Source organism: Corticium candelabrum, chromosome 10 (assembly GCF_963422355.1).
Source record: "Corticium candelabrum chromosome 10, ooCorCand1.1, whole genome shotgun sequence".
Lineage (NCBI taxonomy): Eukaryota > Metazoa > Porifera > Homoscleromorpha > Homosclerophorida > Plakinidae > Corticium > Corticium candelabrum.
This window is the reverse complement of record NC_085094.1, coordinates 2,123,623-2,148,395: the sequence shown is the minus strand read 5'-3', so window position 1 is coordinate 2,148,395 and position 24,773 is coordinate 2,123,623. Positions and strand designations below refer to the sequence as shown.

The 24,773-nt window shown below is 40.8% G+C and overlaps 5 protein-coding genes across 7 annotated transcripts; 2 read left to right on the top strand and 3 right to left on the bottom strand.

Moving 5' to 3' along the window:
* Positions 1-92: 92 nt before the first annotated feature.
* On the bottom strand, positions 93-1,509 carry LOC134186054 (elongation of very long chain fatty acids protein 2-like). Its single transcript, XM_062653962.1, has 3 exons — positions 1,501-1,509; positions 1,018-1,026; positions 93-828 (listed from the first exon to the last, which is right to left on the bottom strand). Exons 1-3 carry the CDS (start codon positions 1,507-1,509, stop codon positions 328-330), a joined length of 519 nt encoding a protein of 172 aa, XP_062509946.1. The 3' UTR covers positions 93-327.
* Positions 1,510-3,648: 2,139 nt separating this feature from the next.
* Positions 3,649-11,790, bottom strand: LOC134185744 (calcyphosin-like protein). Its single transcript, XM_062653610.1, has 6 exons — positions 11,587-11,790; positions 11,422-11,518; positions 6,567-6,647; positions 6,407-6,504; positions 4,473-4,584; positions 3,649-4,073 (listed from the first exon to the last, which is right to left on the bottom strand). Exons 1-6 carry the CDS (start codon positions 11,721-11,723, stop codon positions 3,972-3,974), a joined length of 627 nt encoding a protein of 208 aa, XP_062509594.1. The 5' UTR covers positions 11,724-11,790; the 3' UTR covers positions 3,649-3,971.
* A 135-nt stretch (positions 11,791-11,925) lies between these two features.
* Positions 11,926-18,258, bottom strand: LOC134185861 (elongation of very long chain fatty acids protein 5-like). Its single transcript, XM_062653744.1, has 2 exons — positions 17,976-18,258; positions 11,926-12,644 (listed from the first exon to the last, which is right to left on the bottom strand). Exons 1-2 carry the CDS (start codon positions 18,203-18,205, stop codon positions 12,158-12,160), a joined length of 717 nt encoding a protein of 238 aa, XP_062509728.1. The 5' UTR covers positions 18,206-18,258; the 3' UTR covers positions 11,926-12,157.
* A 59-nt stretch (positions 18,259-18,317) lies between these two features.
* On the top strand, positions 18,318-21,805 carry LOC134185687 (uncharacterized). Its single transcript, XM_062653538.1, has 3 exons — positions 18,318-19,421; positions 20,070-20,420; positions 21,548-21,805. Exons 1-3 carry the CDS (start codon positions 18,390-18,392, stop codon positions 21,626-21,628), a joined length of 1,464 nt encoding a protein of 487 aa, XP_062509522.1. The 5' UTR covers positions 18,318-18,389; the 3' UTR covers positions 21,629-21,805.
* A 1,066-nt stretch (positions 21,806-22,871) lies between these two features.
* LOC134185692 (beta-1,3-galactosyltransferase 5-like) lies at positions 22,872-24,644 on the top strand. Of its 3 annotated transcripts, none has more exons than XM_062653548.1 (3): positions 23,014-23,107; positions 23,154-23,344; positions 23,398-24,644. In XM_062653548.1, exons 2-3 carry the CDS (start codon positions 23,200-23,202, stop codon positions 24,435-24,437), a joined length of 1,185 nt encoding a protein of 394 aa, XP_062509532.1. In that variant the 5' UTR covers positions 23,014-23,107; positions 23,154-23,199; the 3' UTR covers positions 24,438-24,644. The 3 variants fall into 3 exon arrangements, with proteins under 3 accessions (XP_062509534.1, XP_062509532.1, XP_062509533.1); XM_062653549.1 differs by having other exon boundaries at positions 23,067-23,107; positions 23,160-23,344; XM_062653550.1 differs by having other exon boundaries at positions 22,872-23,341.
* Positions 24,645-24,773: the final 129 nt, after the last annotated feature.

Here is a 24,773-nt window from a genome sequence, read left to right as displayed (position 1 = left end):
GCGCGCCAAATTATTTTGTGCCAAAGTAATGAATCAACAAAAGAATTTACCAAAGATGGTAACACATTCAACGTGCAGACCATGCTGTGCGCATTACAAAGTGCCTATATTTATGCATATCACTGAAGAAATGTATGTCAGGCAATAGAGATATTTAGATAAACCATTGCCACCTAACAATCGTCATACTGTAGTAGTGACCAAGTGCCTTAAATAAGTGTTATAATATCAACATAAATAAACAGTAAGAATGGCAATAACAAAAACAAAATTTTACCTATTCAAACACAACCTCAAAACCAGCACAACAAATTATGAAATTTAGACCTAAGATACGTGTACTTTTTCTTCCTTCTTCGGTTTCTTCAGTACATATGCCCTAATGTAAAAGTTCCCAAAGAGTATGATCATCGTAACAGCATAGAACTGCCCATAGATGCAAAACCCGTGATACTTGTATCCAAAGTATGCTTGTATTAGACCAATTACAAACTGAAGGATTTGCAGTTCTGTGATGTGTCTTCGCCATGCTGGCAAATTCTGAGGTCTCCATGCTGAAAAGCCATAGTAAGAGTAAAGTACAACGTGAACTACAGAATTCATTCCGAGAGGAAATGCCACAGCCGGCCACGGGCTATAGTGGTAAGCATAGTCACTGAGTAACGCCATTGTCGAATGATGAAAGACATGAAGGAATGTGAGCTGTCGAAAGCTATGACGAAGGACCATCAAAAAGGTGTCGAGTAGCTCAATATTTTTGGACATCCAGTAGATAAAGAAAGCTCTTGACAGACGAGGATCTCCTGACTCTAGACTAACATAAACATACTACATCAATTCATAATACAAGAAGTATTTAACAAAGAGAATCATAATATAATGGTTTGCCACACTTAAAATACAAAATGCTGTACAAAATAATAGTAACCGTTGTTATGTACAAATAGTTAATCTCCTAGTTAGAATCACCTCAAAGTTTCTCAACTACTAGAATGTTGCTGAAAGAATGCTAATGACCTTGTCAAACTATTAACAAATATCCTAAATCACACTAAAACCGTAACCACTACACCAATTTTCTGGTCCGGTAGAGTGGCACTTATTTAAATGCACCAGTTATCTGGAGAGCTCATGCCCACCACGAGGTCATCACATGACCACAACATCAATAGTGCCAAATCAAAATCTCAAAATCAAAAGTCGAGGTACAGTAAATTCTAGCATAAATAGAGCTAATAATAAAGGCAACCTACCTACCTATATAGTTCTGAGCATGGGGTACAATTCAAGCATGGGGTACTATTATTTTGCAAGCACAGAGACTGTTGCAAAGTTTGTTTGCATACCATCACACTACGCAGCCAAACTACCTAATCTAAGTTAGTAATCTTACAGTTACCCCCTGGCCACTTTCGCTTTCACTTGATATTCCTGGTCTGTTGCACGCTGAATTTTCACGTCACCCAGTGGTTCTATCTGGGGTGTTCATTTCATCTCAACCATACACATTGATAGATGCACATGCGTATAGCTGGGTCTGAATACTACCCCAGTGGGGCATTAATCGAGCATGGGGCATCATTATTTCGTATAAGCTCACCATGGGGCATTATTTGAGCACAAGGCATTATGAGCATGGAGAATTATTAGAGCATGGACCACAATTTGAGCATAAGGGCACTATTTGCAAAAATACAGTATACCTAGTCTTGCCATGGTAGTTGATATCTACATGCTACACACATAATGATTGATAGGCACTTGTGCTCCACACCGTTAACAAGTTATACGAACAAATAACTCATCCAAACATCCTCTGGTCCCAACCTTTTGAATGAGTAGCTTCTGTCCTTGTAATGACTCCAGGTCACATAAATCAATTTAGAGGCCATTGCAAAGACAGCTGTCTGCATACTGCTAACTGACTGTCAATATGCAGATGATGCTGCCCTGCTGTGAACAACTAGATCAGGGGCTATGAGAGCGGAGACTGAATATATGAAGGCAAGTCAAGATTTTGGTTTATCAACGAGTCTTCCAAAAACTAAGGTGATGGCTGCCAGTAAGGAGGTGTGTTCCAAAGATTGCAGTCCAATACAAACTGAACACGGTAACATTGATATGTGCGAGATTCACATATCTTGGATCCATAATTGAAGCTTCAGGAAGATTACACTTGGACGTCGATTGCAGAATTACAAAAGCAATTAATCCATTTGGAGCTTTGCATAAAGCTGTGTAAAAATCTGACTATATTGACAAAACGCAAAGTATATGATGCTTGTGCGCTCTCTACACTTATTATATGGCTCTGAAACATGGACCCAATTGAAGAAACATCTTCAGAAATTGAAATCTTCATCATAGATGTCTTCGATCGTGTCTTGGAATTTCTATCACAACACAGTGGGAAAATCATATCTCAAATGCATCAGACAACGTTGGGGAGATCCTGACACTATAAACATAAACTTATTAAGATGACGTATGCAATGGTTAGGGTATTTGGCTCGAATGCCCAACTATCGAATTCTCAACATGTACTTCTTTGGGTGGCTATCAGCAAAACGTCCACAAGGTGGCCCTAGAAAATGCTGGAAAGACGTAGTTAGGAAAGACTTCAATGATTGAAGATTCCAGAAAGCTCTTGGTATGACTTAGCAAATAAATCAAGATCTACTTGGAGAGAGCAGACTCCTGCCTGGAGTCTAGTCAATTGTCGTCTGGCAATATTGATTTACAAACTGTTGCCTGTCATGACTGTCTCAGATGTTTCAGATGCATTAGTGATCTTATATTAATTAAGAGACAGAATGGATTGCTGAAAGAGAAAAAAAGCTGTACACATCAGCAAAACTGAAGTCATTGAATGCCAGACCTCTAAGAGGTATTTTAGAAGCAAAGGAGGCTATTCGGTACACAAATGCATCGATATGCACGAGGAGACTTTTTTTGTGACTTGGTCTTTGTCTCCACTGAAGGGGTAGTGTGTCCGTTTAGACAGAAGCGATACAGAACGAGGACTGTATGTGACTATAGAGCATTTGGGTTCTCCACACTGAAACATGCAATGCTATATATATATAGCCATCATTGTTTCTTCTAGTACACAGTTTCCACGCAATCTTTTCTTCTTTCGGTCTTTTTTCTTGAGTACAAACTTGTAGATATAATATTAGTAATTTGTACTAATTAGCGATGCATGAGAAACTGGGTTACGGTAAGGCCTCGCCTATAACCACAAATGGCGTAACACGTGACCAAATAAATATCCTGTATGTTTAATTTGGTGGACGTACAAGTTGCATAACTATGGCACGTGGGGGTTTGCACGGTAGTGCTTCAAGAACTTTCATTTTGTACAGTACCTGGTAGACCAACCTTCCTAGGTTAAAGGTTAAAAGTAAAATAGAACGATCAACATTATGGTCATCATCAAAGCACACAGCCAAATGCTGGATGGCTGTGCAGGTGGAAGCTGTCACTAACAAACCACTTGACATATGCCACTATCAGTACATATGCAGGAAAGACAAGGACATCCAGTAACACGTAAATATAATTGCCAGGAATAATTAATGAATCAGAATTCAATTTCAAACTAAATTTTAGCCCAGGAAGCATTGCCGCCAGCAACAACAATCAATATGTAATGCCATTTTTTGAATACAGTTCGAAATCTGTAGCCCCAATGAAAGACTGTCTGAGTGTCATTCTAGTACATGTCCACACAGACCACATAATACAACGAAATATAATCATTGATTGCAACAACACTCCCTTTCTAGGTTTTAGATCTGAACATTCTAACAGCATAATATCACATCAGTCACGAAAAGCAAGCAGTAGTCCTAAGTGAAAGCCTACACGGGTCACAAACCAAGGTAAGTAAACAATTGTCCAAAGAGCAATATGTCAAGATAATAAGACAGACATAGACTTCACTCTGGCATCAGTTTTCACCACATACTTCACAGTTTCCAAGCGTTCCTCATCATTAGATCAAAATAGAGATCGTCGTCGACTGAAGCGCTGACACCAGAATAGTAGTTCAAAAACTCTTCAAAAAGCACCTACCACAACATAAATGTCAAGATAGTGCAAACAGTGCAATCTACAAGTGTAAAATATAACTCTTGCTCATCTATTCAAAGAGGTTGGTTACAATTTGTATGAATACATTGCCTTAAACTACATATTTAAACAAGTTTGTGCACAAGTGTGGCACAGTCACTGATGCATGTTCGTTCCAATGAGTCTTGTGGTGGCAACATGATCCCATTGAATTAGATGGTCACTGCTAATCAAACCCTAGCCTTGCAGTCAAGCTCTTCCATGCAGTCACTGAGCTAAACACACGTGAATCACGCCAGGAGGAGGAGGAGCTTTTGCCGGAATTGCTCCAGTGCAAAAAGAACATTATGTTCCACTCTGCATCACCTTTTCAAGCAAACACTAGAGTGACATCTAACCTTTCCATCAGGGTCATTTGGAGAATCAAATTTCTTCAAGTAATCGGCGAAAACCTGTGCTTCTGTCCATTCACCATTTTCATATTTGGGATGTTTCCTGGCATTGTAGCTACTACAAATACAAAAGACATAATTATGTATGCACTGTTATAAAGTTGTCTTCAACAAACAGAAACACCAAACACATCACATCGCATAAGCTGCCCCAATACTAGGGGCCCATTCAATTGACCCTTTCCGTGACAGGAAAAGGGGGTATCTTTCTAATGCATTCAATTGATCACTGAACTCTTCCAGCACGTCCTGGCTCAAAGAGTCTGAAACAGAAGTGTGGTTACGCATGCCACATGCACAGTGAACATTCTATTGGCAAAACAACAGTGCAAATGTCCTTGACGTCAAACTAAGCATGCCCACTTGGTACTGCTCTTTCAGCGAGAAACTATGTTTGATTGACTCCAATCTTCCAGTTTCTTCCACCTCTTAAAAGTGATTTCCAAAGTCTTCTCTCTTCCGAAAGAGAATCAATCAAATGTACCCTATAATTATGCTGCTGCTTTAGTACATTTGTTGTATAATTAGGCATTGATATGTAGTTTCCGTGTCTTCACCATCTAAATTATCTTTGTGCTTCACTTGTTCAATTATTACAGACTTCAACCTTCAACATGAATCTGTAGTGGTACAAGGCAAACGAGCTACTTACGTTGATAACTATTCATTAGACATCCTTGAAGGAAAAGAACATTTAGCGTACACTCTCAGCAACATTTAGCATACATGTATGCTCTCAGGAAGGGAGAAAGTAGAGAGAGAAAAAGACACTATGCTTGTGAAAATGCCAAAAAGGGATAACCCCTTTGCTAAGGATAGTCAATTGTGCAATTGAAAGGTAGAGACACAAGCATTCCTTAAAATAACTGTTCCTTCCTTCCTTCTACTAACAATTCCTGAACAACGTTTACATAACTAGAAGATAAAGACACTGTCAGGTTGTCTGATCTTGATGTCGATGAGCTCGACCAGAGAAGCAAGTCCAGCTTTACATCGACATGTACTGGTACACAAAGAGCACTTCAAGATTGTTGTATAGCTTTCGGAATGTTGCTGTGAGTTCAAAACGCAAACCCTGACAACCGGTTGAGACATCGTTACAGGAGAATTCGGAAAAGATGAGATTATAATGAATGCCCGGATGTCCAGTCAGTGCAATCACTCTGGCGAAACACGAGTACCCACTGATGAGCCGTTCGAAATGGGACGACCAGTAGCGTCGAGATTCATGAGTTTAGGGTAGCCTTCCCGATGTGTTTCCAACAAGCTGTTTCGAATGTTAAGTTGTAAACAGCCAGACACAGGATTGCGTCGATGAACTGATGGTTGAGCTACAAGAAGTAACTCTTGTGTAGATTGATGACAACTCACGAATCACTGTAGCCGCTGCCGTGCTCCACAATAGGCTGGCAGCCACAGAGCTTACAAAGCTCTGGGTGTCGCTGTCCACATCCGGAAACACACACATGTTACTGACAGCAGCACAGACCACTTGCTTGCCAATCAAAGCAGCTGCCTGTGGCTAGATAGCAGGCAGCAGACGAGTGGTCAAAGCACCCTCAGCACCCCACTTACTACACCACTCAAGTTCCAAATTCATAATTCAATGAATCACACTTACAACTACTGATGTATTACTCTTAGAGCAGACAAACATGCTTACATCATTATAGTAAAGTCTTAAGGCTGGTTCACAACATGCGATGGAGAGCTGTCCATCACGACACATCACATCTCCGTCGCATATTGTGAACCAGCCTTAACACTATATTATTATAACCCCATACACCATCCCCAGAGTGAACCAGTAACTTCCACATGTAGACATAATAAGCTTCATTCACCACAGACACAAAATAGCTCAATTGAGCTTCTCATACCCCTTTAAATCTGCAATAGTCACCACACCATCTCCTGTCTTGTCCAGTTTTTGAAAAGCTCCCTGAACAAGTCTAGACCGACATTCGTTCATTGGTGGCTACAATGCACAAAAACGATCAACATACTAACATAATCAAACTAAATGTCAACACACCACACCCTCAATGCACGAAGGAACTCTTCAAAGTCCAAAGTGCCACTGCCGTCTCGATCAACTTGCCTGAAGGCAGCATTGACTTCCTACAGCACAAAGTACACCACTGCTACACACAGGAATTGCAAACTGCAATATTAAAGTATGTTACAATGCTGTGTGTAGGCCAATGGTTTCAGTAATAAAGCACTAGAGTAGGACTTAGCACGAACATGACTCTACAAATAGCATACATAAAGACACCTATACACTTCTGATCTGCGTAACTGTGTATGTGATGTGTGTGTGACCTGACCATTTCCCATCATGCTCAGTAATGTGCCATGCATCTAGAGCAGTCGAAATGATCCAATCTGACTGAATCCAGTCACATGAAACGACAAATACTTTGTACACTTTTAGATAGATTTTACAAGCAGTATGCCTACAAATCGCACCTAAATTTGCAGTAGCAGTTCATCACAATTTGATTGTGCTCTGTCAGACTTTACACACAGCTTCAGTTTAGTACTTGTAAAAATATTGAGGTGACTAAAGTATAGTGTCCACTTTCAGCTGCAGTACAGTACATGTACCGTACAAAAGGTTTAGGCCACCCCCCAGCTTGTCTTCATCTAGTACATAAAACTCAAATTGTCTCGTGTGTGTGTGTGTGTGTGTGTGTGTGTGTGTGTGTGTGTGTGTGTGTGTGTGTGTTCTCCCCAGGCATCTCAAGACGTGGCGGCCCACCACGCCTTGGCTAGCGCCGCCACGCCTTGAGTTATGCCTGCCACACCTTACTATCTATGTGCTAGGCAAGAAATGGGAGACCAGTGGTTTGGATTCTTGTATGAATAGAACACCTGTTGTTGTTGTGAAGAGTCCAAAAGCAATGTCATAAAGATCGTTAAGTCCAAAATATACTTATGACGTTGTTTCGAATCCGATCAGACGTCATTTGGGGGCGTATTCGCCCACATTCCAATCTGTATATGAGTCGCACCCTCGGCAGCCGTTTGTGCCGTGGAGTCGTTATTGGTGCGTTGAGAGAGTACAAAGTCGCAACGCAAAGTACATCAATGCGTTGAATTGTGTTGTTGAAGTGATAGCCCAACTTCTCGTTCTTCTAGTGGCTTACGGAAGTCGATCTGGAAGGCGTTACCCTACGCAGGATGTAAGACAATGCTCTGATTACAGACGCTAAACTGCGCTTGCACGGCATCGGCCAAAAGCCTAAGTTAGCGAAAGCATTGCTCAGGTTAGTGTAGACACGTTCACAGTTTCGAAAAACTTGTAGATCTTGGTGAGAATGCCGATAAGCTGCGCACGTGCACGTCTCTACTTCTAGTGTCGATACCGGCATGGAAAATTGTCACCGACTGCTTAGCGAACTTGTCTACTAGTGCTAAGTTACTAACTAAAGCTATTACAATCAATTTTGTGATTTGAATTGGCTTGGAATTTATTGGGAGACGCAGGTTTCGACATGTATGCAGATTTTAGTGATAGCTTGTTTGTGTTGTACTCTGTCCACGCATAGAAATGTTATACAGCTAACATTTTAGAGACCAAACACAAGCACCCTATGTTGCTCTAGCACTGCACCGCAAAGCCAGCAGATCCCACGCAGATGGCCACGCCCACGTTTAAACCCACGCCCACAAGTGCATTCCATTTAGCCACGCCTTTGAGATATTCTGGGGAGAACACTGGTGTGTGTGTGTGTTCGCGATACACCACCGTCTTTTGAACGTTTGCAACCAAAATCTGCATGAGCACGCGCCACGCAAAGGTTTGCATGCCAAAAATTAAAAAATTGCAGAGGGTCCCCTCTCGAGGAGTCAAACCCAGCTTAAAATTTCTCGATGACGCAAACGCTACACATTCCCGTTCATTCGAACGCACCCACACCAGCCAGTCCTGTGTAGACCATACGTGTCGTTGTCCTTCGCAAAGCTTCGAGCAATCAACTATCTCTTGCCAACCGAAGCTACTCTTCTAGCACTTTCGTTTCTCTCCAAAATGATTGCATTTGCACCAAATTGAACCTACACGTTTTCAGTACCAAGCACTACATGGGGAGCTTGTCTATTTCTATAAAAAAACGCGAAGAGCAAGATTCATTCATCACATCCGGGACCTCTTCACAACAAAGACTGCACATAATGTGTCCACACACGCTCAGACCTATCTTACACTACAGTATCTTGCCCATACGAAGAACAAGCCATGAATCTAGTTTCTAATAAAACAGTGTCCTGTGCTACTCTGCTAGTAGAGAAGTTTACGCTGACTATGAATCTAGCAAAAACCTATTAATTAAACATACTCCTACGATAACACAAAGCTTCGTATTTGGTCTGTCCTCCAACAGCAGCAATCATAGCTGTGCACACATTCAAGGCATCGAGTCGACTAACTTCTTAGCAATAAATGTTCCTGTTACACTGTGCCAGACTAGAGAAAGCTTGTTTCAGCTCTTCCTTGTTCTTGCAAGGAGTTTTCTCAAGCTGCTCCTTTATTTCATTCCACAGATGTGCTATAGGGTTCAAATCAACATTCTGAGGGGGCCATGGTTTCATAACAGATACGCCATGTCTTTTAAACCAAGCCATGGTTGCTCTGGCAGTATGACAAAGTGCTCCATCCTGTTGCAGGAATCTTGCTACAGCGTGGCAGCGCGGCACTGCGCCACACTCAGAAGCGGTAGATAGGAGTCCAAAGTTTGAAAGGTAAGGAATGTATATACGAGAATTCCATACTACACTACTGAAAACTCAATACTATAATACTTAGTAAAAGTGACATTAGCCACAAATCGAGGCTCTACCAAAAAGAACGTGGGATAAGAGCCTCGCTCCAGACATGTCCACGTACTTCTGTTGATTGCAGTCCCAGATGCGCTGCCATTGATAGTACATGTAGTCTTGGATGCCCTTTCCATGACACGGAAAGCACACTTCTTGTCCGAGAGTGTAGCACCTAGAATCTACTCTAGACTAGTCATGGTTTCTTGCAAATCAACAACAGTAGTCCACGTTAAACCAATGCTCAACTAGACAAGACTTTTGTAGCTTCGTCCATGGAACTTAACTTGTGCATGTGCGACCTATGAACATGGCTATAGGCTTATTGGTGATCAAAGTTGATTTCCTTGCCAGGGCACTTGAACGTATGTTACACGCAATAGCTACAACGTAAAATATACCTTACTTGACCTCAACTTAAGTACGCATGTCCGACTTGGACTCTAGAGCAGACTGCATGCGTCATGGACCCATCCATCCCTAATAATCTCTAGCATGCACACTGCTGTTGGAAGATAAATTTCTCCCCAAATAACCCACTTCCATTTTCCTTGAGGTTGACGGTAATAAACTTGGAGTACATTTGACTGAATCGATCTGTCCACCCACAACCTTCAACTTCCACCACCTGATGCCGCATGCAACCCCAAACCTGAACAGAGTACAAGTGTTTGTACTCTTTCTAGTAGTACATTATTCCATGCCGCTTTTAGACTCTGCCATAGTTCTGCCTTGTCTCTTGGCAGCTGTTGTTGAACCACAGATGCCAGGTACTCCCAGATACATTCTAAAGGGTTTACATCAGGAAGTTAACCACTGGCTCATGACGCATTGTCTATAATATAGATTCTCACTGCTAAGATGCCTACATACATTTGAGCAAGATGCTGGAGGATTCTCAACATTCAAGCAAGACATGGGAATGGTCATATCCATGACGGCTCTGGATGAGGCAAAGTGTCGCGCCCCACTCAAATAACCTAGCTGAAATACTATATATACAAAATATATAAATACTGTATGTACAAACAATTAGAAAAGACAATCCCTGAGCAGTTCATCCTGAGCTTGCTTTTTAAAAACTTTCATCTGACAATTTGGTAAAAAATTTCGAGGATTCCTTGATTAAAATAGCCTTCTCTATAATCCCTCTTGCAGGTGTAGTATACATGAATCGTGGTAAGACCTAGCCTCGCCCCAGACGCAGTGTGGATTGCAGCCCCGGGTGCGCTGCTATCACCACTACGTCTGGTTCTATACCACCCCTTGCGGTCACCGCTAATTATGTCCTAGAGACATGACTAGTGTCAGTTACAAGTGTACTTTGTTAGCGTAGTAGATTACAGGAAACGACTGGAGCGTGGGATCTTGCAGACAGCAGTCCAATGCATTGCAGTAGAGGTATATGACACATTGCAGCTTCAACTGCGAACCTGTGTACACGTGCAAAGGTGTATGATGCACTGCAAGTGCCATTTCTGATCTGCTATTTCACCGCTACGCTCCCTAGCATAAGTGCAGTCTCTTACCAACGCTCAACAAAGGCCTAAAATCGTACTGTCGACAACTACAGATGCTAGAACAATGCCAAAGCCCAAAATGAAAAGCTCAGTTCCTAGCTAATATCATTTTAGTATGGCACACTGAAGAATTTGATTACATATTACTCCCACCGAAAAAGGCGGTACCAAACCAGACCTAGTAGTGATGGCAGTGCATCCGGGGGGGGGGCTGCAATCCACACTGCGTCTGGGGCGAGGCTAGCTAAGACCATGGGTCGATTCTTGACATCTAGTATTAGCGCTCACTCACACAAGGAAACCAGCCAACAACAACCAGATACGTAGCAAAGCATTCACAAACATGCATGACGTTGAGGCAACGTACAGCCAAGTTGAGGGACTTCTCCGCACCATGGAAACAAACTCCTGAGAAACGCCCGAGTCACGTGTACGTTTGCGCGTCTCGGGTATCTGGCACACCAAACCGACACAAGCGTTTTCTAACTACTCCTACACACTGCCTTTTCTCTATTCCAAAGTCACTAACCGCGTGACTACCGTATATATCTCACCTCAACAGTGAAGTCCAGTCCGTAGTCATGACATCCCTTCGAAAATTCCTCGAACGACAGTGATCTGCTGCGATCGTCATCCATATTCCTGAACAGCCTAAACATGAATCATCTAAAGTCACCTACGTATCTGGGCTACCTCGCTACATACACAAATAGAGATACCTCCCAAACCCTTTGATGCCGCTTGAGCCACGTTGAAGACATTTCAGTCGAAGACGTTCGAGGGGATCTGTAGCATCCGCCAGTTTCTTTCCACACGACATCTTGAGTTCGCGCTCTAGAGTATCAGTGGTCGTCATTGCAGTTTGATAGAACGCGCGGGAACAACGAAAGCAGAGGATATACGGGAAACAAATTGTCAACCTCGAACTTCCAGATCGAAGTGCGCGCGCGCCAAATTATTTTGTGCCAAAGTAATGAATCAACAAAAGAATTTACCAAAGATGGTAACACATTCAACGTGCAGACCATGCTGTGCGCATTACACTATACAAAGCATTTCAAAGTGCCTATATTTATGCACATCACTGAAGAAATGTATGTCAGGCAATAGAGATATTTAGATAAACCATTGCCACCTAACAATCGCCATACTGTAATAGTGACCAAGTCCATTAAATAAGTGTTATAATATCAACATAAATAAACATTAGAAATGGCAATAACAAAAACAAAAGTTTACCTATTCAAACACAAGCCTCAAAACCAGCACAACAAATTATGAAATTTAGACCTAAGATACGTGTACTTTTTCTTCCTTCTTCGGTTTCTTCAGTATATATGCCCTAATGTAAAAGTTCCCAAAGAGTATGATCATTGTAACAGCATAGAACTGCCCATAGATGCAAAACCCGTGATATTTGTATCCAAAGTATGCTTGTATTAGACCAATTACAAACTGAAGGATTTGCAGTTCTGTGATGTGTCTTCGCCATGCTGGCAAATTCTGAGGTCTCCATGCTGAAAAGCCATAGTAAGAGTAAAGTACAACGTGAACTACAGAATTCATTCCGAGAGGAAATGCCACAGCCGGCCACGGGCTATAGTGGTAAGCATAGTCACTGAGTAACGCCATTGTCGAATGATGAAAGACATGAAGGAATGTGAGCTGTCGAAAGCTATGACGAAGGACCATAAAAAAGGTGTCGAATAGCTCAATATTTTTGGACACCCAGTAGATAAAGAAAGCTCTTGACAGACGAGGATCTCCTGACTCTAGACTAACATAAACATACTACATCAATTCATACTACAATAAGTATTTAACAAAGAGAATCATAATATAATGGTTTGCCACACTTAAAATACAAAATGCTGTACAAAATAATAGTAACCGTTGTTATGTACAAATAGTTAATCTCCTAGTTAGAATCACCTCAAAGTTTCTCAACTACTAGAATGTTGCTAAAAGAATGTTAATGACCTTGTCAAACTATTAACGAATATCCTAAATCACACTAAAATCGTAACCACTACACCAATTTTCTGGTCCGGTAGAGTGGCACTTATTTAAATGCACCAGTTATCTGGAGAGCTCATGCCCACCACGAGGTCATCACATGACCACAACATCAATAGTGCCAAATCAAAATCTCAAAATCAAAAGTCGAGGTACAGTAAATTCTAGCATAAATAGAGCTAATAATAAAGGCAACCTACCTACCTATATAGTTCTGAGCATGGGGTACAATTTAAGCATGGGGTACTATTATTTTGCAAGCACAGAGACTGTTGCAAAGTTTGTTTGCATACCATCACACTACACAGCCAAACTACCTAATCTAAATTAGTAATCTTACAGTTACCCCCTGGCCACTTTCGCTTTCACTTGATATTCCTGGTCTGTTGCACGCTGAATTTTCACGGTCACTCAGTGGTTCTATCTGGAGTGTTCATTTCATCTCAACCATACACATTGATAGATGCACATGCATATAGCTGGGTCTGAATACTACCCCAGTGGAGCATTAATCGAGCATGGGGCATCATTATTTCATATAAGCTCACCATGGGGCATATTTGAGCACGAGGCATTATGAGCATGGAGAATTATTAGAGCATGGAGCACAATTTCAGCATAAGGGCACTATTTGCAGAAATACAGTATACCTAGTCTTGCCATGGTAGTTGATATCCACATGCTACACACGTAACGATTGATAGGCACTTGTGCTCCATACCGTTAACCAGTTATACGAACAAATAACTCATCCAAACATCCTCTGGTCCCAACCTTTAGAATGAGTAGCTTCTGTCCTTGTAATGACTCCAGGTCATATAAATCAATTTAGAGGCAATTGCAAAGACAGCTGTCTGCAAATGCTACAATGAAACCTAGCAACTACTCCAGACAAATCGAATGACTTCCTGCTCATTAATTTAATACACAACAACCATACGCTTACCAAAATTAATTTCACACTGTGTCCTGGTCATCACCTAAACGGCTATCAGTACCTACACCCATTGCACAAACACTTGCTCTTCAAACCCTCGTTCTACACTAGCTATCCCAGTAGCTTGTTCTTTGCTCATGCTAGTTAATTTGTGCATCAAACAGGCGGGTTGCCGTAATGAGAACTTTTTCGCTTTGCTCTAGCCAAAACAGCAGATCATTTGTGACACAACAATGAGTATACCCATAGGATGACATCAAGAACTACAAATGAACGCCAGCAATGCATAACTATAGTACACAGACTACTGAAAACGTCACCAGTTGCTATTCCAAAGTGAGAAAAAACGCATGCTAAAGGAGAAGCGAAGAAGTGCAGCGGTTTGCAAGCGCATAGGGCACAAATTCTTGTGACGTCACAATTTTCAAAAAAGCAAAGTACAGGGCACCGGCTACCACAAAGAGCACCAGTTGTTTTTTGAAAGTAAAGAAGGTCATGTGCTAAAGGAGAAGCAGAAAGGAACAGTGGTTTGCTAGCAATTACGAAACAAAAATTCAAAATGGCGAGACTCATGGGACTACTTTGCCTTTATAGTACAGGCATTATATGGTTTGACCTTAAACAAATTGCAATACAAACTCTCTCAACTGTTTCCTACATAGAAAAGTGTGCTCTATAACATACTAAAAGTCTTAGTGAATTCTTTGAGGGAAAGTGAGCGTATCACCTCTGGTAGCGTTTAAATCACGTGACCTCCAAAACTCTCTCTATGTCTAACTTACAGTTCTTCTGAAACACAGATATCGCATTGGATACTGTAGAAACACTATAGTGAAGAACAAATACCTCACTGGAGACTTGTTCAAGGCTTCTCCAGAAGTTCAGATGACCCAGAAACTGGGAATATGGAAACAGAAGAGATTTTAGAAGCTACAACTTTATCACACGAGAAGTCTGCTAGACATCCAGACCTGGATGAAGCTGCTGTTCTCTATGAGAAGGTGATGCAGGGTTTAATGTCTGCAGATCAAGTTTGCCAGTCTGGTGTCCTAACCAGAATCGGTGATGCTCTTCAAAGAGAAACCGAATCCATGAAGTCGTCTAGGACTGCTACACTTTGGTTGCAGTACATAGATATGGTTGATATACTTCGCAAGTATATCCGAACAGAGTGTACTGGTAACTGGGAATTGCGTCTCCAAACTGTTTCAGAAATGCTCCCTTACTTGACCGCATGTGGGCACAACCACTACACAAAGTCTGCATGGATATATCTGCAGCTGTATCAACATTTTCGAGAAGGTCTTCATGTGGTGAGACGAAGTTATCGTTATTGGGCTGGCTTGTCCTCGGATTTCATCATCGAGCAGGTGCTCACGAGAAGCCTGACGACCAGCGGGGGTCTCATAAGAGGATGAGGGATGATTGAGCAGCAACGCTTGACATGGTTGTTGTCTAAGCCAGCTTGTGCTGACGTGAACTGTGCCATGCAAGAGCTGACTGGGGTTAGCTACAACACAGGAGAGCAAAACAAAGATATAACCAAGGCTAGACAAGCTCGTGACTGGAAAGATACCCACAAAATTCTCAAGTATCTTCGAGATATGAACCCCTTCACTTCCGATACCAGTCTAAGAAGCATCTCCACAGGAATACATGCACACAGCACCGTCAATGTTGACAAAGCAAAAGATGTTGGAAATGCAATTCTGATTAGCATGGAGGGGAAGACTGCTGCAGAATATAATTTCAAGAAGAAAGACTAGGTCATCACTCTAGACACTAAGAATGCAGTCAAGGCTAATGGCATTGCAGTGCAAATTGACCCACAACTTCTTTTCCAGAGACTCACGATAATTGCTGCAAAGGCAACTGAAAATTTTGAAGATGTCTTCAGGTATGAGCTATGCAGTTATCCACCATCCCTCTTTGACTCATGACTACTTCTTCGGGAGCCACAGAAGCCAGTGGTGGCAAATGCCATCTGGAATCTATTGGCACCAAACATTTCTGAGACAACTGGAGAAGTCCAGTATGTGCTGGATGGCGGTGCACTCATTCACCGCATCCCATGGACGCGAGGGGCAAAATACCAAGAGATATGCTCAGTGTACACAAGGTATGTCTCAAAAAAGTATGGAGAAGCAGTTGTCGTGTTTGATGGTTACAGTGGCAAATCCACTAAAGACACAACGCATGAAAGGCGAACAAAAGGGCATGCTGGAGTAACTGTAGCATTTACCAGCAATATGCAGCTTACAATGTCGAAGGCTAAGTTTTTGGCCAACAAGACCAACAAGCAGCAGTTCATCAAAATGCTCAGAGATCAACTAGAAATGAACAACTGCAAAGTGCATCATGCTCCAGGGGATGCTGATTTGCTAATTGTACAAGAATCAGTGGAGTCTGCCACAATGTCGACCACTATCCTGGTTGGTGATGACACAGACCTTCTTATCCTGTTGTACTCAAGCTTGCACTCTCACAGAGTGTTTTTCCAACCAGAGCCAAAGAAGAGCACAAAGAAACCGCACGTGTGGAACATCCAGATTGTCAAGGAACAGCTAGGCCCTGAAATATGCACTCACATGCTCTTTCTGCATGCCATCCTTGGATGTGATACAACCTCCCACTTGTATGGCATTGGAAAAGGAACTTCCCTTAAGAAGTTCAAATCAAGTACACACTTTTGAGAGCAAGCTAAGGTGTTCGATGCACAGTCAGCTTTCCCTGAAGATGTTGTTGTTGCAAAAGAGCAAACATTGGTTTGTTTGTACAATGGAAAACCTGCAGAAAGACTTGATTCGCTGCGTTATACGCGTTTCTGCGAGAAGGTGGCTACTAAAACATCTCATATTCAACCACAGACTCTGCCACCTACTTCAGCTGCAGCAAAGTACCACAGTCTCCGTGTATACTTTCAGATACAACAAGGGAAAGATTCTGGTGTTGTACTTACGCCAGTAGAATGGGGGTGGAGAGAGAGTGAAGAAGGACTTAAGCCAGTCCAGACTGACTTGCCTCCAGCTCCTGATGAGCTCCTACGTATGATAAGGTGTAATTGTCAGACTGATTGCAGTACATTAAGAAGCACAATGTGAAATGCTCCCCTGCCTGTGGCAACTGCAGAGAATCTGACTGTATAAACTCAGACTGGCTGACATATGAAGAAGGTGTTGATGTTGATGATCATAATGATGATGATGAAGAAGAAGACAATAACAATGATTGAATACATAATAATTATTGACTATAGTGACTATTACATCTCATAAATCTTCTATCTACTTATTATACTATAGCCTTTACAATTAAGTAGTTGAAAAACACAGAAAGTTTAAACTAATTTACAATCCTACTAAAACATTGGTATATATACAATAAAAGATGGTGTAGAATCGGCAACGAGTATGGTAGCAGATGACCACTTTTTTGACACTTTCCCCTGCAGATATTCCTTAAGACTTTTAGTATGTTATAGAGGACACTTTTCTGTATACAAAACACTTGAAAAAGTTTGTATTGCAATTAGTTTAAGGTTGACTCAAAATTTGTCACAAAATGCTTGTACTATTATATAGATAGATATAGATTTAGGAAGAGGCTTATAGATAACTAGAGACCCAGATTTTGACAAATTTAAGTACGACAACCTAAAGAAGTTGGTGACGAGAAAGCAGCTGGTACATAGTACGAGTCTACAAAACTGTGTACAAGTCTGTTCTGTAAAGTGCAAGTAAGTCCTACTGAATAGTAATTTCCACGTGCCTATAATTATAGGTTTACAAGAAGTTGTGCAAAGTAAACCCTCTTGCAAATATAGACCGGCAACAATTGAACCCTGACAGTGACTTCGAGAGAGCCTGTTTATCAATGAAGACGTCTAACCCAAGACTCTTCTGTACAACTTCTATAAGAGTAGCTAGTGTATCTTTAAACCATTAGTGCTAAAAGAGAACAAAACTTTGAACTCTAATTAATTAATCATATACAGCCTACAAATCGTTAATTTAAAAAATATATTCTAAACAAAATATACCTTTCAATTATCCCGACCCGCAACAAAATAAGATGATAAATAAATTAAACAACAATAGCAACAAGCAACACTGCAGCAGCTAAACTAAACATTGTGATTGTGCAAAATAGACATACCTAAATATGCTACCACTGCTGATAACAACGGCCAACGGATATATAGAGCAGTACAAGCTGAGAAGCACGCAAACTGTGTTGTGAGCTACAAGAATGGATGATGGAATCCTTAGTGGCCTGGTGCATCTCTTCCAGAGAGGAGCTCCAAATAGTACAAAAGCAATGTAGGCTGCAACAACACGAGCAGTCTGAAGTTGCGACACAACAATGAAAAATTGACTAAGATTCATTGGACAGAAAGGGATAGATGTAATAATTCACGTGCACACTACTCTGAAAGCCACCAGTCTCTCGGATGTATCAATTTTATGCGCATGCGCTATTGTCGTACGGGTTGTTCTTTTTGTTGCGGCTTCGAGTGGGTGTCAAAGCAGTTTTGTTACCAAAGCGTCACAGAGCAAGCTCTGCAGGTAGATGGGTGCGGAAGAGTCAAAAGAAACGGCTAGTGTCGACTCTAGCTTTATGCTAGTTGAAGAAGCTGCTCTCGCCGAGATTTTATTCAATCCAATCAACAGTCAAGCCGTTTGTGCGGGAGTGGGCCGCCACTTGAACATGAGACGCAAACCTCAGGATATCCCAACGTGTGACGGTGATACTAAACTTATGTACAGCGTGCTAAACGACAAACTGTGCATTCCAAGCCGCAACATCACAGTGCTAAATTCGTCACCTGACTCCCAGTATCCTGCAACTATTTGTAATATTGAGGATAGTCTTCGGACAGCAGTTGGCAAGGTCGAAGCTGATGGAATATTATTGTTTTATTTCTCTGGGCATGCAGTTCGATATCATGGAGGATCGAAGGTGGCACTAGTTCCTGCCGATTTTGTTGAAGATGAAAAGCAATTGATCACTGCTGATATTCTTGCCAGGTCATTGATTGGTTTGAAAGAGACAAGCACTCAGCTAGTTCTCATTTTTGATTGCTGCTTTGCAGCTCAAGTGTTACGTGATGTCAGTGTCATTATGGGAACGCTCGGGTTTACAGTCTGCGCTATTGCTGCTTGTGCTGCTGTAGAAAATTCAATCTGCTTTGATATGTTGGGTGCAGGCTTTTTTACGTATTTTATGCATGATTATATGATTCAAGCTCAGTCGTTCAGTTGTCTTCCAGTGAAAAACATATCTGACTATTGTGTTCCCTTGTGTAATGCAATGGCAACACTTGTATTGAAAAGGAGTGGGGCAAACGATAAGCAACTTGTCGACGCATCACAACATCCAACAGTCATTACAACAGAGTTACGTCTTGATAATGAAGATGATAAACTCGTAGTAACTCCAGTATCTGATGAGACAGACAGTGCAAAAAGTCGGCAAACTCCATCTTACTCTAATGCTTTTCAATTTTTGGCTTATCAGTCTCCAGAAGATTTTTATGTAGACAAAGCATGGTCGGAGATGCTCAGCATATGGCTCAAAACCAAGGCAGCTTCTTGTCTCAAGGTATTTGATTGAAACAATTGCTTAGGTGTGCAGTTGGTTAAAGTGGCAGATGAATATCACTATCAACTTAGTGACAGACAGACAGACAGATTGTGGATTGACAAACTAGCTTGTCACAGTATACTATGAAGAGAAATTAACATTCAAAATGTGCATGTACAGTAGATAAACTTGATTTAGGATGATCACTCGGTCAATTTGCAAAATACTGTTTACCTTGGCTGTGTAGCAATTATGGTATTAGCATGCATTGATTGTATGGACAGACAGACAGATAGACACATGCACAGACAGACAGACATCACTGTCAGATGATATTCTACTTAGCAACTTTGTATGTTTGCATTTACTGGACTGGTTGCATTTGGTGAATTACAAGTGCATAGTAGTGTGTTGTTCATTCATCCAGAGATCAACACACTCATAATTTACAGACATATGGACATATTGTTCCTTTATTTACTGCTATATTTCCTACTGTGGCTGGTCCACAGTGCAGTAAAGACAAATAGAGGCAGTAAGGCGCATTGATCATTACTACTTGGGTTGTGTTGCGTAGTTAAATATTCTTGTGGTGCAGTTGGGTAGGCAATCAGGTAGTTGTGTTGCTTGAGTATTACTTGCTAAATGCTGTTACTTAATTACCAGGTATTACAAAAACACAGCTATCTCAAGAAGAAGGAAGTGATTGAAACTGTGTTATGCTTGATGATGAGATCAATTGCTATGCTCACTGCTGCGCATCGACCTGAATTGGCTTTGAAACCAAACATTTTTGTTCTTAGCTACTTTCGGGTCTTTGAATTAATGCAGGATGTTGAGCCTGATTTCACACAAACTCCTGAAGATTACATGAGAGTAGCCATTCTTTACTACATGAAGGGTATCAGGGAATATTTAGATAAAACTGTATCACAAATGGAAAGCTTGGTTGGTCTCTACTCGGCACTCATTTCAGATCAGAAGGATTTGAAAGCAGGACAAGACGAAACTGACAATGTAAGTCTGTTGTATAGCAGTATTGGCTGTGTAACACACACACACACACACACACACACACACACACACACACACACACACACACACACACACACACACACACACACACAACGGCTTTGTAATGTATAGAGATATGCAGACTTGAATAGAACTACTGTAAACCAAGAAATTTTTGGTGACATAAAAATTTGGTACTTCCTGAAATTTCTGTTGAGTTGTGATCTATTTTCAATGAAACTCTTCAGAAGCTCGAGAATTCTGGCTGTACACTTAGAACTACATTCACACAGTTGTGCAACACAATAGTAGGTGTGCACTACATACACAGATAATAATTGCAATAATTCACCAGAGGTTTGACAACTTTCACAAAAGTTAGATACTGTAGAGATTTAGTTTAGGTACTTTATAGGGCACTGAAATTACCAAAAATAAATCACCACCAAAAATTGGTTTACAATGTACTCATATTTTGCATGACCATACAGGCCAAAAGTTTGTTTAGTTGTGAAAAATGTCCAAATGAAGCAGTACCATAAGACGTATAATTTACTTTTTAAAGTTGCTAGTTGCTGTAGTATCTAACTAATTCTGATGTGAATGTGGACGTAGTCAGTTGTTCTCTTGGTAATTATGATTGATATTTTATTGCAAGCTGAGTTGGCTAACAAAGACCAGTTGTATTATTGAAATTTGGTTTAGCTGTTCTAACAATGATTGTGATGAAAGAGGCAATACGCAAATGATAACAGCTAGTGTGCACCACGTTTGCAATATCTGTACTTGTTGTTAACAATCAAATGCACTAATGTATGGCAAACATCTTTTTGGAAATTCTTTTTCGGCATGTCATTGTCACTTGCTTCCAAGTTTGAAGCTCAATTTTTCAGTCTAGATAGAGTGTATTGAGAAAGAAAGTTACTAATAAAAATAAGGCAGTTAACGCAATAATCAAAACATCACTTGTATTTTATATAGTACTTCATAGACCTATTCTAAAATTCACATAGAAACATATTGAGAACAAAATAAAAGAACGAGCAAATATTGAGACTTGAAGTAAACTGCAGTGCTTATAGTAAGTTATAGAACTATATCTACTTGTGTTGAGAGAGTTTTATCTTTAGGCTTCTACCACCATGAGTGTGATGCAAGAGCTCGAGCACACCATCCTTCAAGTACCCATTGGATTCGATGATTTACCTTGAACTGATCAAAGACTGTGTTTGCTTTATAATACTATTGTTGCGGCTGGCTGCAAAACTTTGAAGTATGTGGAAAATGGCATTTTAGTTAAGGTGTGCTACAGCTTTTTATACTAGAAATGAAATATTGGTCGATAACGAAATATTGGTTCATAATTAACAAATGGAGCAGATCCATGACTACTCAAATTTGTCATTGCAGTGCATGGTCCCCTCTCGAGGGAGCAACCCCCTCCCGCAGAAAAAATAATGCAAACAAGTATAAAACATTTTGAAAAAAATGAGAAAGATGTAGGGTTGCCATATGAAAAAGAATAGAAACAAGACCATGTAAGGGTGTGCTGTGATATCTTTCGTAGACAGACTGACTGCATGAGCAATCTATACATTATCCCTACATTGCACCATTTTTTAGTTAGAGACACTATAATATGTGTTTTATATCTTACTACCGTATTTCCGCTCATTTAGCTGCAGGGCTCTTATTAGAACATTTCGGTTGTATGTGCCTTTGTACAGTGTGGTTAGGGAATAGGGTAGAAGCCATGGAATTCCCTGGAGGATAGTGCAGACAAAGGATGACATCACTGCATCTTCTACAGCTGATGAAAGTAGATCTGCAGCATGTGTGACTGATGCATGAGGTCAGTTCCTACTGACAATTTATCTGTGGAGGAAGCAACCAAATCATGCAGAATCAGAAATATGGCTATCAGTGCATGATGTCGTCCTTTGTCTGCAATATCCTCCAGGGAATTCCGTGGCTTCTACCCCATTCCCTAACCACACTGTACAGAGGCACATAGTACCAACACGTTCTAATAAGAGCCCTGCAGCTAAATGCCTGGAAACACAAATAATTAGAAAATTGTGCAATGTAGGGATGATGTATTCCCCAGTCAGTCTGTGTACGAAAGATGTCACAGCACACCCTTACATGGTCTTGTTTCTATTCTTTTTCGTACAGCAACCCTATATCTTTCTCATTTTTCAAAATGTTTTTATACTTGTTATATATCTAGATTATATTATTGCCGATGTTGTTGCAAGGATGATGTAGATTTTAATCAATTGTATTTGTATTCACAATTGCAAATAAATCTGATGTACAATACAGCATAAGATTCTACTTCAAGCAACTCAGATGACAAGCATGTAGGGAAAAAGACTTGCCAACTCCGCCCCCTTTGGCGCTCAGCTGAACGTTTGGGCACGCGAGACTAAAGCCACCGCGGAGCAGTCCGTTTTTACGTTCTGTCGCGTTGTCTTCCCCACATATGCATCAAAGGACAGTGGCAAATTTTAAATGCATTCACGCTACGTTACGTGAAGGTGCGGACTGTGACGGGACAAGTGATGCAGTTGTCTAATAGGGGCAATGTATTGCACATGCGTAAAACGTTATACGTTTTGCTTGTAAAAGTAAGTGTACGACACGTGCAGGCGTTGATAATAACGCAAGTGTACGGCGATAATCATTCGGTAAGATAACAATAACTTCTCGCAGTGTTTGCTATAAATCTGACAGGTGTAGGAAAGAAATCGGCTCAGTCCAGACTCATATGAGATGCTAGATGGCTTGTAGATGGGTGACCTCTTTACGAGCAGCGTTTTCTCTATTAGTTGTAATATCTGCTGTGTTGCTTCTACTTACATTTCTGAATACAGAGAGTAATACACATACAAAATGGCGTGGAGACAGGTTGACAAAGACAGGTGGTACGTAAATGTTTCTTGACGCTTATATGGTTAGATAAGATTTCCGTCCGCAGCTTGGCAAGATTCACTGTTGCCAGACAAGTTGGTCGTCAATAGTCAAGCAAGTAGTCAAGGTCATCAGATTGTGAAGAGTACTAACTCAGTGTTTTACAATCAGACACGCGTCACAAGCGCATGTGGTGATGTTGCTTTGCCATTACTACCTCTTCCAAAAAGCTTTCCGTTAGCTTGTGAGACCAACGATGAGTTTTACTCCTCGCCTCTCTTTTGTTACTCAAAGAAGAAACACAAGATGCTAGTTCTTATTCTTTCATATGTTGGTAACTTCAAACTGAGGCATGAGATTCGGACAGGATGGATGAGATCACGTTTCCACATGACAGATGATTTCATTAGGGATCATCATTGGGCATATACTTTTGTTGTCGGTCACTCTAAAGACAACAAAGTTGCTGAGAATGACAGGTTGATTGGCATCGAGAAATGTCATTACAAGGATATCCTTCAAGTTGATGTGATGGAGGACTACTATAACCTGACTTGGAAGAAGATGGATGCTCTAGAGTACTTTATCAAGTCTGACTTAGATTTTGAGGTTTTGTTGAAGACAGACGATGATGCTTTTGTCAACATCCAACTGGCATATGAGTGGTTACATGATGCTATGTCGCAGGCTAGTAAGAAACTGAATTCTCATGGGATATTTTATGGTGGATACTGTAGGACTAATGCTTCACCTAATCGTAGCCCAGGCAGCAAGTGGTATTTGTCGGAGCAAGATTATCCTGCTCGAACGTTTCCTCCATTGTGTTTTGGCACTGCATATTTTATATCAAAGGATCTGATTAAAGCCATGTTGAAATTGCCCAGTTTAAAGAAATCATTTAGATTGGAAGATGTACATTCTGCAATGCTAGTAAATAAGACTGGATTAGTTAGAAATGATGCTGTAATGTCTACCAATAGGATTCATACTTACAATACTGGCCACTGTGGAAGTCGCAACAGGCAGTACCCCATTGCTGTCATGGCTATGACTTCTAGAGACAGACAGAACATATGGAACGGTTTTATGAAGAAGGCTCCATGTTGAGTAGCATGTTGATGTTATACTACCATTTTTGAGACATTCACAGCAGTTATGTGAGTCAGTGTTTTGGTAGTATTACGAATGTGCTATTTTTATGTGTACTCAATTGATTTTATTTAATTTAAAAAGAACACTAGACGTTGTAGGTATTGATTTGGCTACACTTGTTTGAATCGTGTGCTTGACTGAATGCTATGATTATTATTATTAACTGTCTAATTGTGTCTAAAGTGTCACAACTATTACATGTAATTTATAGCATCCAAAACGTTATCATCATGATACTTTCAACAAAAATTGGTATCCTCAGGTGCAGAATTTGTCACAAAACTAAAGCAA